Genomic DNA, 15,250 nt, shown 5'->3' with positions numbered 1-15,250 from the left:
AGCTTAACACTATTAAGAAAAGTTAGGTCTAGGTCGAAGGAAAGGTCAAGGTAAAAAATTTTGACGCAGTTGAATAGCTCTCATCAGTATGTATCAGCATATGAAGTTTTACACTAATTTAAGAAAAGTGAGGTCGAAAGGTCAAGGTCAAAAAATGTTGATGCAGTTGAATAGCTCTCATCAGTATATATATCAGCATATGAAGTTTGATAACACTCTCTTGAATGGTATCTTTAAAACTGAGCTAAAAACTTATTTAAGAAAATGAGGTCAAGGTCAAAGGAAAGGTCAAGGTAAAAAATATTGATGCAGTTGAATAGCTCTCATCAGTATGTATCAGCATATGAATTTTGTTAAAAATATCTTGAATGGTGTCATTAAAACTGAGCTAAACACTAATTTAAGAAAAATGAGGTCAAGGTCAAAAGAAAGGTCAAAGTCAAAAAATGTTGATGCAGTTGAATAGCTTACATCAGTATGTATCAACATATGAAGTTTGATTACACTATCTTGAATGGTATCTTTAAAACTGAGCTAAACACTAATTTAAGAAAAGTGAGGTCAAGGTCAAAAGAAAGGTCAAGGTCAAAAAATGTTGAAGCAGTTGAATAGCTTACATCAGTATGTATCAACATATGAAGTTTGATTACACTATCTTGAATGGTATCTTTAAAACTGAGCTAAACTCTAATTTAAGAAAAGTGAGGTCAAGGTCAAAGGAAAGGTCAAGGTCAAAAAATGTTGATCCAGTTGCATAGCTCTCATCAATATCTATCAGCATATGAAGATTGATAAAAATATCTTGCATAGTTTCTTTGAAACTGAGCTTTGAACAGAGCTAAATGCAAAGTGTGACGGAAGGAGACGGAAGGACAGAAGGACGGAAGACGGACATGACAAACATTATATGCCCCGGCCATATTCATGGCGGGGCATAACAAATGAATACAAACTTTTTCAAGATATTTTCATATTGCATTTAGTTTATATCAACAAAAATTGTTGTTATTCCAATGTTAAAGTAAATGCTTCTAACATTATAAAGGACTTTTCTGACACATTCTTCTATTTTTATAGTACACAGTATTGTTTTTCTTGGTTTGGAGGAAGGTTTAAAAAAAAGTGGTGAAAAGATAGTACTGCTCTGAAATATATGTTTAATTCTTCTTGTGTATGTTTAGATATATTCTAGGAATGATAATAAATTCAGGCTACTACTTACATATATAAGATATGAACAAATAAGCTAAATAAACATCTGCAAGGGTAAATACTGAACATTTATTGCATGATTGTGAGGGAGATTATGATATAATATTGAACTGATACTAATTTTCTAAGTATTTATATTTAAAACTCAATTCATCAGAAAACTTTGAACCCCAAGTTAAATTTTGCATGTCATAGTTAGATACATTTGGTTGTTATACTTGAAGAAAAAATCTATATTTTGAATTTGAAATCTTTGAAAATTTGCTAAAAAAGATGTAAATTTCGTTATTTTTTACTGCTTGGGGACAGAAAATCTGTTCGCTATATCAATAAAATCACTATATCCAAGTTTGTTATATTCATAAAATTTTACTAGGAATTGTTTAGAATTTCGCCAGGGATTGCAAAAGAACTTCACAATATCTGCAAATTTGCTATTCATACTAAACATGTTTTACTGTATTTATCAATTACAAATTTAGCTAGATTTACTACCGGTATATTGTATTTCTGTTCTTTTATCTACAGCATCAGTCCTATCATTGAAGCCATCACAGAGGCAGATCAGTGAAAAGCTCAAAAGTATTCATCATTTGCTGTAGAAGAAGATACCATAAAATATATCTTGCATCAGTATACTCCCGTAGCAAGCCACTGCTACAGCCTTATCTCCACAGCAGTCTAGCATTATGTATCGTAGTGTATTCTAATTGTGTACCAAATTAGATTGAAATCAGACCCAAACTGTAGGAGGAGTAACGTTTTAAAGGGATTTCACAGAAATTTCTTTTTTTTATTAACCATGGCAACACCGTTCATCGAAATCAAAAACCGATGCATTAAATTATGTATCTCAGTATAGTCTTCTTGTGTGCCAAATTATATTAAAAGCAGACTAAAACTGTAGCAGGAGTAGCGTTTTAACGGCATTTCACAGAAATTTTTATTTTTAGTAACCACGGCAACACCATTCATTGAAATCAAAAACTGATGCACTAAATTATGTATCTTAGTGCAGTCTACTTGTGTGCCAAGTTATATTGTAATCAGACCAAAACTGTAGGAGGAGTAGCGTTTTAAAGGAATTTCACAGAAATTTCTATTTTTAGTAACCATGGCAACACCATTCATTGAAATCAAAAACCGATGCAATAAATTATGTATCGTAGTGTAGTCTACTTGTGTGCCAAGTTATATTGTAATCAGACCAAAACTGTAGGAGGAGTAGCGTTTTAAAGGAATTTCACAGAAATTTCTATTTTTAGTAACCATGCAACACTGTTCATCGAAATCAAAAACCGTCGGATGCACTAAATTTTGTATCTTAGTGTAGTCTACTCGTGTGTCAAGTTATAATGAAATCAGACCAAAACTGTAGGAGGAGTAGAGTTTTAAATGAATGTCACAGAAATTTCTATTTTTAGTAACCATGGCAACACCGTTCATAGAAATCAAAAACCGATGCACTAAATTATGAATCTTAGACAGTGTAGTCTACTTGTGTGCCAAGTTATATTGAAATCAGACCAAAACTTTAAGAGGAGTAGCATTTTGAAAAATTGTTTACAGACAGACAGACAGACAGCTAGACGGACGGACAACGGACACCTTACTATCGCATAAGCTCTTCTGGTCTCTGACCAGTAGAGCTAAAAATCATACTGCTTTATATTTATTCTTATTCCTCCCAAATTATTGAGTAAAAGTATACCAATTGATTGATTTTATGTTGTTTTACGTCCCGTTCGAGAATATTTCACTCATATAGAGACGTCACCATATACCGGTGAAGGGATTCAAATTTTGACCTTTATTCAGCACTCTGGGCCATTGAGCAGTGAATGGGTCTTTATTGTGCCAACGCCTGCTTCAAATACTTCATTCTACTAATTATTCCTATAGAAATGAACCATAGTACATAGTACTAATTTTTCCTATAGAAATGAACCATAGTACGAAGTATTTGAGGCAGACTATTGCTGGAACTCTTCAGCATCGGAGGTTTAAATGAATAGCTTATTGCTATGAAAAATCAACAACTTTATATTTTGATGGATTTAAACCTTTCAGAGGTAAGAAATGAGAGTTTTATGGTGATAGGAAATTAAAAGGATGTCCAAAGCAAAAAGTTGAAGCGGACAGCCAATTCATTTCAGCCCGTATTAATCGAAACAAGCGGTCGAAGTCCGGGCATGAAACCCCGAATGAGATTATGTGATACTGGTCTGAGATCCGTAGAGATACCAGACCAGAATTTTTAGTCTCTACGAATCTCGCTGAGATTGAGACGTTCCAAGTGTCTCGTGCGGTTTGAAGAGGCGGATCTAAGTTAAAACTGGCCAGAGAGCCAGTAATACACATTTGCGCTCGCCCTAGCGGTAGCACCATGAACCTATTAAAAACATGAGACAGGCTGTGTTCATTATTATAAACCAGACCAGAATTTTTAGTCTCTACGAATCTCGCTGAGATTAAGACGTTCCAAGTGTCTCGTGCGGTTTGAAGAGGCGGATCTAAGTTAAAACTGGCCAAAGAGCCAGTAATACACATTTGCGCTCGCCCTAGCGGTAGCACCATGAACCTATTAAAAACATGAGACAGGGCACAGGCTGTGTTCATTATTATAAAAATAAGCAAGTGTACATGGAAAAAAGATAAGTTTTAAAATCAAAATCTCCCTTCCATATTTGTTTTACTTAAAAGGTGCTAGGCCTATATAAATGGAATAAAAACGCCACGGGGTTGTCACTACCTGACCACGGCTCCAACCCTCCCATGTGGCTTTCGTTCAGTCCGAAGCCGCGTTTTTCTTCACGTGCATTTCGATCCCGATTAATTTTGACAACCTGACTCATAATTATACAATATTTTCATTTATTCATTTTGAATTATGAAACCATTAGGGGGATTCCAAAAAATATATTTGATTACATTTCCCATGTTTATTTGTTGAAATGTCATTAGCTTATGAAACAAAAAATGTTTTTAAATATTTAAAATAGATCGGGATCTGTTTAATTTCGTTTTGTTAAAAATTTCTAATGAATTATCTCATTGCGCAGGCTCAGTACACGAAATCGTCTTGGCAGATGACAAGGGAGAATAAAATTGATACATCTTAAAAAGGGTAATACGTGGCCATTTCATCAGCTACGATGGCGAAAACAGAACAAGTGTTAAAATTAGAGCCAGACAACGAATTACGCTTCAGAGGTAAGCAATCCAAGGTAAAAAGAGCGTAGAATTTATGAAAAGTGGCGTTATGCTATTTGACCCCATCCCACAAGAAAATTAAAAGACTAAGTTCACTTATGTGCACGGAATCTTTGGGCAATAGCCTTTAATTAACAAATAATTTATACATGAGAATTATATAATAATTTTCATTTCATAAGAAACAGACAATTTAATGAAGTACTACACGAGGCACCAATTAGTAACTTGTGTAAGTGTACAGTCTAATAAAGTTGTCACTATACCAGGTCCAGCTCAATCTCTTGATTAAGCTATATATCTTGAAATAGCTATATAGCTTTATTAAGCTATTCAAAATAGCTTGATAAAGCTATTTATATGCAGGTTTTTACAAAAATGTTATTTGTACAAAATAGACAAAAAGTCGCAAGTATTCATATATGTAATATGGGTTATCAAATCAACAACCCAAATCAAAGAAAGTTCTAACATTGCAGCATTTGAATACTTTTAAGCAAAAGATGAATTTCCATTGTTTGGGTAACTGTACACTACCTTGTGTGCATTGAGGCATGGATAAGTATGATTGCTTCTCATTGTACTGAATTATTACCAATCAATTATCTTGTTGACCGTAATTGGCCTCCTTTATAATTTCATTGAAGAAGTAACTGAATCAATTGCTTTATATAGCCCCAAAACTTTTAGAACTTTGAGTACAAAGTCTCTTAAGGAGACGCAAATTGATGAGTGATTTTTACATGCATTATTTTCATCAGAGTTCAAAGTTGAATATCATCACTGCACCAAGGTGCGACTTTTTGTGCATACTTGGAAAATAACACATTTTAGAAAAAAGTGTGATAAAATAGCTAAATCAGGCTATTCTGAATAGCTTAATAAAGCTATATGGCTAAATCAAGCTATATAGCTTAATCAAGAGATTGTGCCGGACCTGTATACATTGATAAATTCAGTTTGTACAGATATAACAATGTGCAGGTTTTGGAAAACAAACCATGATCCAAACATACAGTCATTTGAACTTACTGCATTAAGGTAAATGCCTTATTATTGAACGAGACATTCACAGCATTGAGCAATGTCTCTTTGGACAAGCCCCTAAGTTGGGTCTAACACAGTTGCCCCCCATATATCTGCAAATCAGTTTAGCAAAAATTAAATGGCTTGAATTAAAGATAACCTCTAAATTGATCATAACAAAGCCTTTTGTGAATTGGATATCTTGAACCCAAAAATTATATAATAATAATTTTTTACCCTCTTTAGACTGATTTGCCATGTTGTCATTTGGAACCCTTTGAATTGTTCATAGTTATGTGTTGAATAGAGTAACATCCTTGTTTGTTTTGCTACATTGCCAATACACATAATGCATTCTATTGTTGAATGTTCAACTGGGTAGGTTGGACATTATCATTTAATGATACAACATTATATACAATGTTCAAGGAAACGTGGGTGAATCTATAATGCATATTTTGCGAAATTATGATATATTTTTTTAAGTTGCCCAAATATCTCACTGGAGAATCTTATATGTGTCATTTATTACGCAATAAATCATCAATTGCGTCAGGTGAAAAATTTTCAAATATTGTGCTTAATTACTTTTTAAATTGTGCCAATTGAAAAAGTCAAGACTATTTTAAGATGTGTAAAGTTACTTAAGTGAATGATAAAAATATACTGACACATACAGTGTCATGGAAAGACTTACAGAACTTGAACATAGAGAATAAAAATGATAGAAAACAAAAGCATTAAAATGCAAAAAAGAAAGGAAGAAACATTTGCTTCATACAAATTCGTTAAATATAAAAACGCTTTTCTTTTCAATAATGATGAAGGAATGTTTTGTACATTATGTCAACAAAGAAAGAAAAGAAACATAATGACCACTTTATGTGTCAATTACAGAACCTGATGTAGGATTTATAAACTATATTAAAAACTTTATTTAAAATCAAATAAACAATAATGTACGTGAGTCAACAAGATTTGAACAACAACGTTTGAAAAAGCAGTTGGGAAGCTGGCCCACTTTCACAAACTCTTAGATTTACCTCTGAAGAAATTTGAATAAGTGCAGTAAAAAGTATCAATTATCTTGCAGCAATAATATTTATTTATGTGCTGTTTAGGTCCTTTTACGGACGTGGTCACTGCTGAACTGAAGTTGGTAAATCCCTCAGAAAAAAGAGTATGTTTCAAAGTCAAAACTACAGCACCAAAGCGCTATTGTGTGCGACCCAACAGTGGAATCATTGAGCCAAATCAGTCTGTCAGTGTTGCAGGTAAGTTATTTTTGAATAATTGTAAATTTCTGCATATAATATGACATACCATATGAATGTTAATTTAGGCCAAATAAAAATATATGTGTGGTTCCGGTTACCCGACCTTCCCTAGTTTATACCCCCGACCCTAAACTTTTTTTGGCAATTTTCATATTTTTTCTGGAATTTTCCCCGATTTCCATCAATGGCAGTTTCAGCAATGACGGTCTCCTTGCAAAACATAGTTTAATAGTGTTAAATCCAAAGCAAACTAGCATGTAGGTGTCCCCTACCAATTGACTAGTATATTATCACACCACATCTGAATGCCATTTGCAAAGCAGTGATAGGTATTATTGCTAAAGAAAAAAAATTAAGAAAATCATTTTGTTAAAAAAAAAAAATCCCTACCTACCTACCCTAATTTTTATGGAGGTGTAACCGGAACCAGACATATTTTTTTGTTTGGCCTTATGTGTTGTCCATACTTTTAGGTCACCTTGACAAATTGAAATGTGCTTATGTGATTACATACCCTGGCATCTGTGTTAGCGTTTATGTCATGAATAAAATTTTAGAGCAAGGCCATGCCTAGTGAACTGTAAGCCATACTTGGACCAAACTTGGGTGATGCATCTATGTATCTTGCTTCAAATGCTGGATCTGACCTTTAGTTTTGGGATGGGAAGTGTTTTGTCATGGAATGAAGTAGATTTCAGTTGCGATGTTAATTTATCACTGTCGTCATCATCATTCTTCTGATTTCATCGCCATTTTTTGTATAAAACAGATTCTAATATGTAAACAAGACCAGAACTGAAATCCAGAAAAAAAAAGAAACGAACCATTTAGGCAAACAATTTGGACTGCAGTTTTCGGTTATTTCGGGTAACTGTGACAGCCCTATGATGCATCGAGGGACTTGCTTGGATGCTACATCTGACCTTTATTTTCTGTATAATTGATGATAAAAGTTTTGAAAGCAGATCCATTTCCAAGTAACTAATTCATTACATTTTCCTCTTTAAAAAATTTGAAAAGGATGATTTTATGATTATATTAAGGACATGAAACAGCAACGAACACAGACTTCTTGCAGCGAACATGTGCACTGCCATTATGATTTCGTAAAAAAGGAGATAGTTACGGAAACTCATAATTTTACGAGAAAATTTGTAGGATCAAGAATTTAAATTAACTGAAAAAAAATAGGGTGGGTCGGGTAATCAGAAACACACATACATATTTTTTAAGGGGGGGGGGGGGGGCTTATTGTGAAAATGAGAATAACTTAAATGCTATCTTTGATGGACTAAAGTTTTGTTTGTTCTCAATTTTAAATGTAGCTGTTGCTTTTGAATTGTTGAGAAAATATTATATTCATATTTTAGTCATGTTAATGATCATCATTTTAAATTTCATATTCGTGTGTTTCAAGGTCAAAGTTGTCTCTTTAGAGTCATTTGATTCATTCAATTAATTGCTGTATTTATCAAATATTAATTCTTTCATTACAGTCATGCTACAGCCATTTGATTATGACCCACAAGAAAAGAATAAACACAAATTCATGGTTCAGACAATGTTTGCTCCTGATGGTCCTATTGAAAGCCAGGAACAGTTGGTAAGTCTCAAAATTATCTACCATACTCTATATACTACAGGGGCCACTTTTTTTATTAGATGTGTTTTAAGACTGACCTACCAAAAATCTCAAGAATTTGAAAAAAAAAAAAAACATGATAAAAAGAAGTAGCCGTAGTCTGCCAAAGATGTTTGGAATTTAAAGTATTAACTATAAGCATCTTCTTTATTTAGTTTAGATCTATTCAGCTTGGCATAAACCAAGGCCCCTTTGCTAAGATGAGAACATAATTGGGATTCTATAAGAGACAACAACGTAGAATTGTATTTTTTTATTGTGTGAGAAGAGATATTAAAAGACTAGTTTATTATGGGACGATACCTCTCTAGGCATACAGATATTTGGGTAATCTTATTGTGGGTTTGTTTATTTCAGTGGAAGGAGGCAACTCCAGACAAATTAATGGACTCCAAGTTGAAGTGTGTTTTTGAAATGCCAGCAGACAGTAGTCATGGTCCTGTGACAAAGGTAGTGGATCTCATTTAACACACAGTTGTCAATCACAATAAATCAAACTTTAAAACCATATTAGACCTTAATTAAGTAGCATATTTTCCTTGTGTTAGATTTTGTAGATTCTGAAGAGACTATTGACATATGTAGGATATATTATCTACCGTACAAGCAGAAATATTCGTTGGGGATTAAATTTCGTTTATTTCATTGTTTACAATTAGCAATGAAGTTAAATCTCACACAAAATTTTTTTAATGACTATATACTGAATAGAGTTACTATTGAAATAACAAAATTTAATGCCCACCAAATCCCTTTTAGATGACAATTCAACGAAATTTTATCCCCAAGAAAATTTGTGCTTCTACAGTAAATTTGCAATAAAATTTACATATTATATACATCATAGCTTATATGATGTAGTGAACTTTTCCTATTGGCAAACTTTTTTCCTTTATAATTTTATATAGTAACTAAGATCATTATAATGAACAAAGATCTACATGCTTTAAATTGAGAACATTCATAATTTTTGAAAACAGTAATGTTGTTACAGGTTCATAATTAATTGGCTATGATTTAGCTAATAAGTTTGTATTTAGTTCATTGTATTTACCCAAATTCCCCTCATATTATGAACTAGATAAGTAAGACATTTGTAGGCACACTTTTCTGCTATTTTCAGCAGGTAAAAGAATCAGAAGAAAAACCAGCTTCCAGCAAACCTGTCAAACAAGTCCAGTTAGAAACCTCTCCACCTACATATGTACTTAGTCACTTATTCACTTCACCTCTGCTTAAAGATATTGATGGGTTTAGTTAATTATTGATTTGGTTAATTTAATTCTTTATTATAAAGTGTATCAAGTTAAAATATGCAAATGCCTATCACTGTGTAATCTGCAAGCAAAAAAAAAAAAATTAATTGGCCAGATTGTGAAGCAAACTCTAAAGCACCGTCAGAGTTAACCTTTGACTTTGCTGTCAGTGTTATTAAAAATGTATGTAAGTATTGTTTTTCATTTAAAATTCCTTCATAATAACTAAGAAAGTTCTTTTTGTGAACCACCACTGCAGAGCAGGAATATGATTTTTTGTTGTTGTTAATGTTGATGTCCACGATAACCATGGAATTGGTGCTTCTGTATAAGTGTTTCTTCAATATGCACCTAATTTAGGACTTAACCATAATAATCAAAATTTTACAATTTTTATCTCTACTGGTCAAAGACCAGAAGAGCTTATGCAATAGTAAGGTGTCCATCTGTTTGTCTGTAAACAATATATGTTTTCTTTTTTGGAATTGTAATTGCTTCACAGTCCTGCCATATCAACTTGAGCAATTTGTTAGTTTTTTTGTTTGTTTGTTTGTTTTTGTTTGTTTGATTTTTTTTTTACATGCTTTTGCTTCAAAACAAAATAATTGATAAATTTCTTCAGATTTTAAAAAATATATATAAATGCATTTATCCATAATGATAATATAGATGTATCTTTCATATTAAGATTTAGTTAGAAAATTATAACTCACCATGAATTCAAATTAACAGGCTATCTGTCTCCTTTCACTTTTTGAAATTTCAATTAACATACAAATGTTGAATATATTTATGAAAATCATCTTGCATTTATTTTGAGGATTAATCACATGTTTTATTTTTTACCTTTGATATGTTACTATGGTAAAGAGAGTTATCAGAATACATTTAATTCTTTCAGGCATCAATAGTGGAATCTGAGCAAGGGAAGAAAGGTGAAGATATTCAAAGCTTACAGGCAGAGGTGAAAAAATTGAATGAAGAAAACGCAAAGTTAAAGGTAATCTAGCTAATGCTGCTATTGATAATGAAAATATATGTATCATTGTATCTAGGTCATCATTGATTTAAGAAACTTGAATCTTTAGCATTGGTAGGAAAAAAAAACCAAACCCTTGATACACACAGTTTTTGGAGAAATTTTGAATGTCAAGATAATTGAATTTCAAGATAATCATGTAAATAAAATATGCAAGTTATTACTTTAAAGTTGTTCTATTTCATGAGTTAAGATTAGCTATGTGTTAGGTATGCATGTTATTACTTTCAAGTTGTTCTATTGCAGGAAACGGAGGTCAGACTGAGAAAAGTAGCAATTAAAGATACAGTGTCCTCTCCCCCCTCATCAAGTGCACCTGCACCTGCACAACAGGCCATCCCAAACCTTCCTCCCATTGTTTACCTAGTGATCACGTTCATTTTAGGACTTCTTATTGGAAAATTCATCTTTTGAAATTTATCATTAACAGACAAAACATAGATTTGGAAAGTTCCGAGAAATTTGATTTTGATAGTAACAGCTGATCAACCATGAGAAAATGTTCTACCTGTCGCGGTTGATTGCTCCAGCTCCAGTTTATTTCAGGCACCAGCTATTAAATTTACTGTCCAAAGATTTCTTTTCTTGATTACAAATTTAAGTAGGTTCTTTGAAGAAATTTTTCTTCTTGTTCATTGTAAAAAAAAGAAATGTTCATGTTCAAAATCAATTTTAAGAATCCTACATTGATGTTTAATTTTATTGACTTAAATGTATGGTATGTGAGATTTTAGTTTGTTACATACATCAGGTACTCTGTACAAGCTTACCTAAAGACATAGAGAAAAAATGTACATTGTACATTGTACATAGGTACATTGTCTGATGTGTGATAAATAAAATATTGTTGATGCAATAATTATATGATATGATGGTGTATAATGTAAATATACACTGTCTGATACATGCATGAGTTACTGTAAGGCTGGCTGTGTATTTACTATCAGGACATGGTGTGCAATGTATTGTTTGCCAAGTAAATGCATGTTGATGTTAAATTTGTTTACAGACTTGTAATTATTTCATGAACCAGTAAATCATTGACAGTAGGTCTTTGTTCCCCACCCTCGTCATTACATAGACAATGAAATATATACAATCTTTTTACTTGTTATTATACATCAGTTAGTAGTAGATAGTTGCTCTGAAATTTGTTTTACTGGGAATATTTGTAAGACTTTGTATGTTTTGTTGAATGTGTTAAAATGTAGAGAGTTTGTTAGAGTTTTTATCAAGTTAATATGTTTTCAACAGAAAATCAAGATGTTCTTTGACAGCCCTATCCATAAATCAGTGTTTTTAACCTTGCCAGACATTTTTGGAGCAAAATAAAAAAAAATGTTCTAACCTAAAAATATTGTATAGTTACATAAATCTATGACCAAAGTTTTCAAAATATTCTTGTCTTCAACAAATGTCAAGATATTTTCAGTCTACGATATGATAGAAAATACAGAATAAAAATTATTTTAAAAAAGTACAGAGCATGCTAGCATCTGTAAAGTAGGTTGGATTGAATTTCAATAAATGTGTCTTCCAATCGACAGACAGGAAACTAAGATATTAGGAATCTGTTAGATTTGTATCATCATTCTGACTTGCAATGCTGATGGAACACAATATTCTTACTATTAAAAAAAAATCTGTTGGAGGTTGCTTATGTATTTGGTTTTGATTTTTTTAAACATCTTTATTATACAGTATAAATTGCTGGTTCTGATACTATTTTGCACAGAACAGGTTGGTAAATTGTGAGCCTTTTATGTCCTCTTTGAAGCAATTTAAGTCGCAGTAAAAATCCTATACCAAAATCTTTGGAAGATTTGCTGCTTATCAAACTTCAGTATTGGGGAGGGGATGCCCTGTTTGATAATTTCTGAAGTAATCACATGTTGAAATGCAGTAGATTGGATTTGATTGAGTTTTGTGAAGTTGATGAGGAAGAAAATTTAGGTTGCTCAGTTTTTATTGCTTGCTAATATCAATGAATACACACCAATGAAGGCTTTTTAAGATTTCAGACTTGTAGCCATTCCTATAAAATGTCCACAAAATACTGCAAGATTTTGGTGATGGAACTTACGTCTAGTTGGTCTAGGGAGAAGGTTAAGTTATATAGAACTTACTTGCACTGTGGATGTTTACCTGATAATAATCTCAGTCTAACCATAAACTCATAAGGTGTATGTAATTATTTATTGTATATATATGCCAATCTATGAAAGGTTGTACCTTTGTACCTCTCAAGTACATGTATCATCTAAATGGTCCAACAGAATCTATTATTAAGGGAATTATTTAATTAAAAATTAGTACATTGCAATGTGTTTATATATGCATATCTTGGAAGGAAGGTATAATGATGTGGCACTGTCTGTCTAGCTGTCCTTCTGTCTGACTTGGACACAGTTTTTAGCTCACCTGAGCTGAAAGCTCAAGTGAGCTTTTCTGATCACCGGTCGTCCGTCCGTCTGTCCGTCCGTCTGTAAACTTTTCACATTTTCAACTTCTTCTCAAGAGCCACTGGGCCAATTTTAACCAAATTTGGTACAAAGCATCCTTGAGTAAAGGGGAGTTTAAATTGTTAAAATAAAGGGCCAAACCCCCTTACAAGGGGAGATAATCAAGAAAAGACAAAAATAGGGTGGGGTCATTAAAAAATCTTCTCAAGAACCACTAGGCCAGAAAAGCTGAAACTTATGTGGAAGTATCCTGGGGTAGTGTAGATTCTAAATTGTTAAAATCATGACCCCTGGGGGAAGGGTGGGGCCACAATAGGGAATCCAAGTTTTACATTGAAATATATAGAAAAAATCTTTAAAAATCTTCTTCTCAAGAACCACTGGGCCAGAAAAGCTGAAACTTATATGGAAGCATGCTGGGGTAGTGTAGATTCTAAATTGTTAAAATCATGACCCCCAGGGGAAGGGCGGGGTCACAATAGGGAATCCAAGTTTTACATTGAAATATATAGAAAAAATCTTTAAAAATCTTCTTCTCAAGAACCATTGGGCCAGAAAAGCTGAAACTTACTGGAAGCATGCTGGAGTAGTGTAGATTCTAAATTGTTAAAATCATGACCCCTGGGGGAAGGGCGGGGCCACAATAGGGAATCCAAGTTTTACAATGAAATATATAGAAAAAATCTTTAAAAATCTTCTTCTCAAGAACCACTTGGTCAGGAAAGCTAAGAGTTTTGTAGAAGCATCCTGGGGCAGCGTAAATTCTAAACTATTCAAATCTTGACCCCTGGGGGTCACAATAGGGAATCCAAGTTTTACATTGAAATATATAGGAAATATCTTTAAAAAATTTCTCCTCAAAAACCTCTTGGCCAGTAAAGCTGAAACTTATATGGAAACATCCTGGGGTAGTGTAGATTTTAAATTGTTAAAATCATGACCCCCATGGGTAGGGCGGGGCCACAATAGGTATTACAAAAAGATCGTCTGGTGAAGAACAGCAGGGCCGAAGTTATTCAGGTGAGCGTTGTGGCCCATGGGCCTCTTGTTTTTTCTAGTTGTTACTGATTTCAGGTTAGCATTGCAAAGGGAGGTAATGCTTACAAACAATGGCGAGAATAAATTTTAGAAAAAATATATTGATCTGCATTATACTGCATTGATACATTATATTTAATTTTATGAATATTTAAGTTTGTTTATTCATCACTAACATATACAAATTTCATTTTAAAATGTTAGTTTAAAGAGACATGCCAAGAAATTCAAAGATATACAGTCTCGTTTAGTATGTTGCATTAAGACTCCTGAGTCTTGCATTGTAATTGCCTCTACTGGATCTGTCAAATTAAAGGCTATTTATAGTTGCTGACTGCAAAGAAAAAAATGTATTATTAGCTTACATTACGGTGCATTAATTTTAATTTATCAAGGAATATTAAATAATACTTTTATTTATAAGAAAAACATGTAATGATCAGTAGAATATTTAAAAAGATGCCTTGATGAACAGGTTGATGATATGCTGTGGGTAGTGCTGTTTTGTGTGTGTGTGAACTATCTATAGACACACTCTGACTTCAGATTTAAGATATTAAGATAGGTTAAGATATATATTTCACATATCCACCAATGAATTATTTGGTAGCAGTCATGTATCATTTTAATAACTTTCCATGTATTAATTTCTGATAGTTTCATTATTTTACTTCAAACTGCGTATCTTCCTGTCTCATTACCTGTATCATGTATAAGCATGCTAGAGTCGAATAAACTGGTAACAGATTGTATACCAAGGCAGCCATTTTCTTGATATTACACAATTTGGTGTATTAATGTTACCAAAAATAAAGTGTAAAGCTGCCAAAGTTCTCGATCATTAAAACTTGCACAGAATATATAGAGCTTGTTTTCTGATCTTTCCCTGAGGTATGTACCTTACTTGACGACTATACTTTGGTGTTTTCTATAGAAAAGTTTATATTGGCAAAAATTCATGGGGGGGGGGGGGGTGATCGAGGAGTAAGTGAGTGCCAATAAAAGGAACGCGTTAATTTAGGGATTTTGATATCAAACAAGCCTCAGATTCCTTGCATAACTCGGTAAACTATACTACACAAAGA

General features: G+C 32.9%; 1 protein-coding gene across 1 annotated transcript; it reads left to right on the top strand.

Annotated features, from left to right (window-relative positions):
* Window positions 1-4,274: 4,274 nt before the first annotated feature.
* On the top strand, window positions 4,275-15,029 carry LOC133197600 (vesicle-associated membrane protein/synaptobrevin-binding protein-like). Its single transcript, XM_061333706.1, has 7 exons — window positions 4,275-4,425; window positions 6,573-6,725; window positions 8,225-8,331; window positions 8,728-8,820; window positions 9,494-9,574; window positions 10,528-10,626; window positions 10,912-15,029. The coding sequence occupies exons 1-7, from the start codon at window positions 4,368-4,370 to the stop codon at window positions 11,077-11,079; spliced, it is 759 nt and encodes a 252-aa protein (XP_061189690.1). The 5' UTR covers window positions 4,275-4,367; the 3' UTR covers window positions 11,080-15,029.
* The last annotated feature ends 221 nt before the right edge of the window (window positions 15,030-15,250 follow it).

The sequence above is a fragment of the Saccostrea echinata genome, unplaced genomic scaffold (assembly GCF_033153115.1).
Source record: "Saccostrea echinata isolate AGI-Se365-2 ecotype Australia unplaced genomic scaffold, CSIRO_AGI_Sech_v1 ptg000030l, whole genome shotgun sequence".
Lineage (NCBI taxonomy): Eukaryota > Metazoa > Mollusca > Bivalvia > Ostreida > Ostreidae > Saccostrea > Saccostrea echinata.
Note: the sequence above shows the minus strand (reverse complement) of the source record. Positions and strands in the feature narration are given on the sequence as shown.

Coding starts and splice junctions, on each gene's coding strand:
- LOC133197600 (XM_061333706.1), top strand. CDS start 4,368: ATGGCGAAAACAGAACAAGTGTTAAAATTAGAGCCAGACAACGAATTA. Junction 4,426..6,572: donor CAACGAATTACGCTTCAGAG/GTAAGCAATCCA, acceptor TGTGCTGTTTAG/GTCCTTTTACGGACGTGGTC. Junction 8,821..9,493: donor GTCATGGTCCTGTGACAAAG/GTAGTGGATCTC, acceptor TGCTATTTTCAG/CAGGTAAAAGAATCAGAAGA.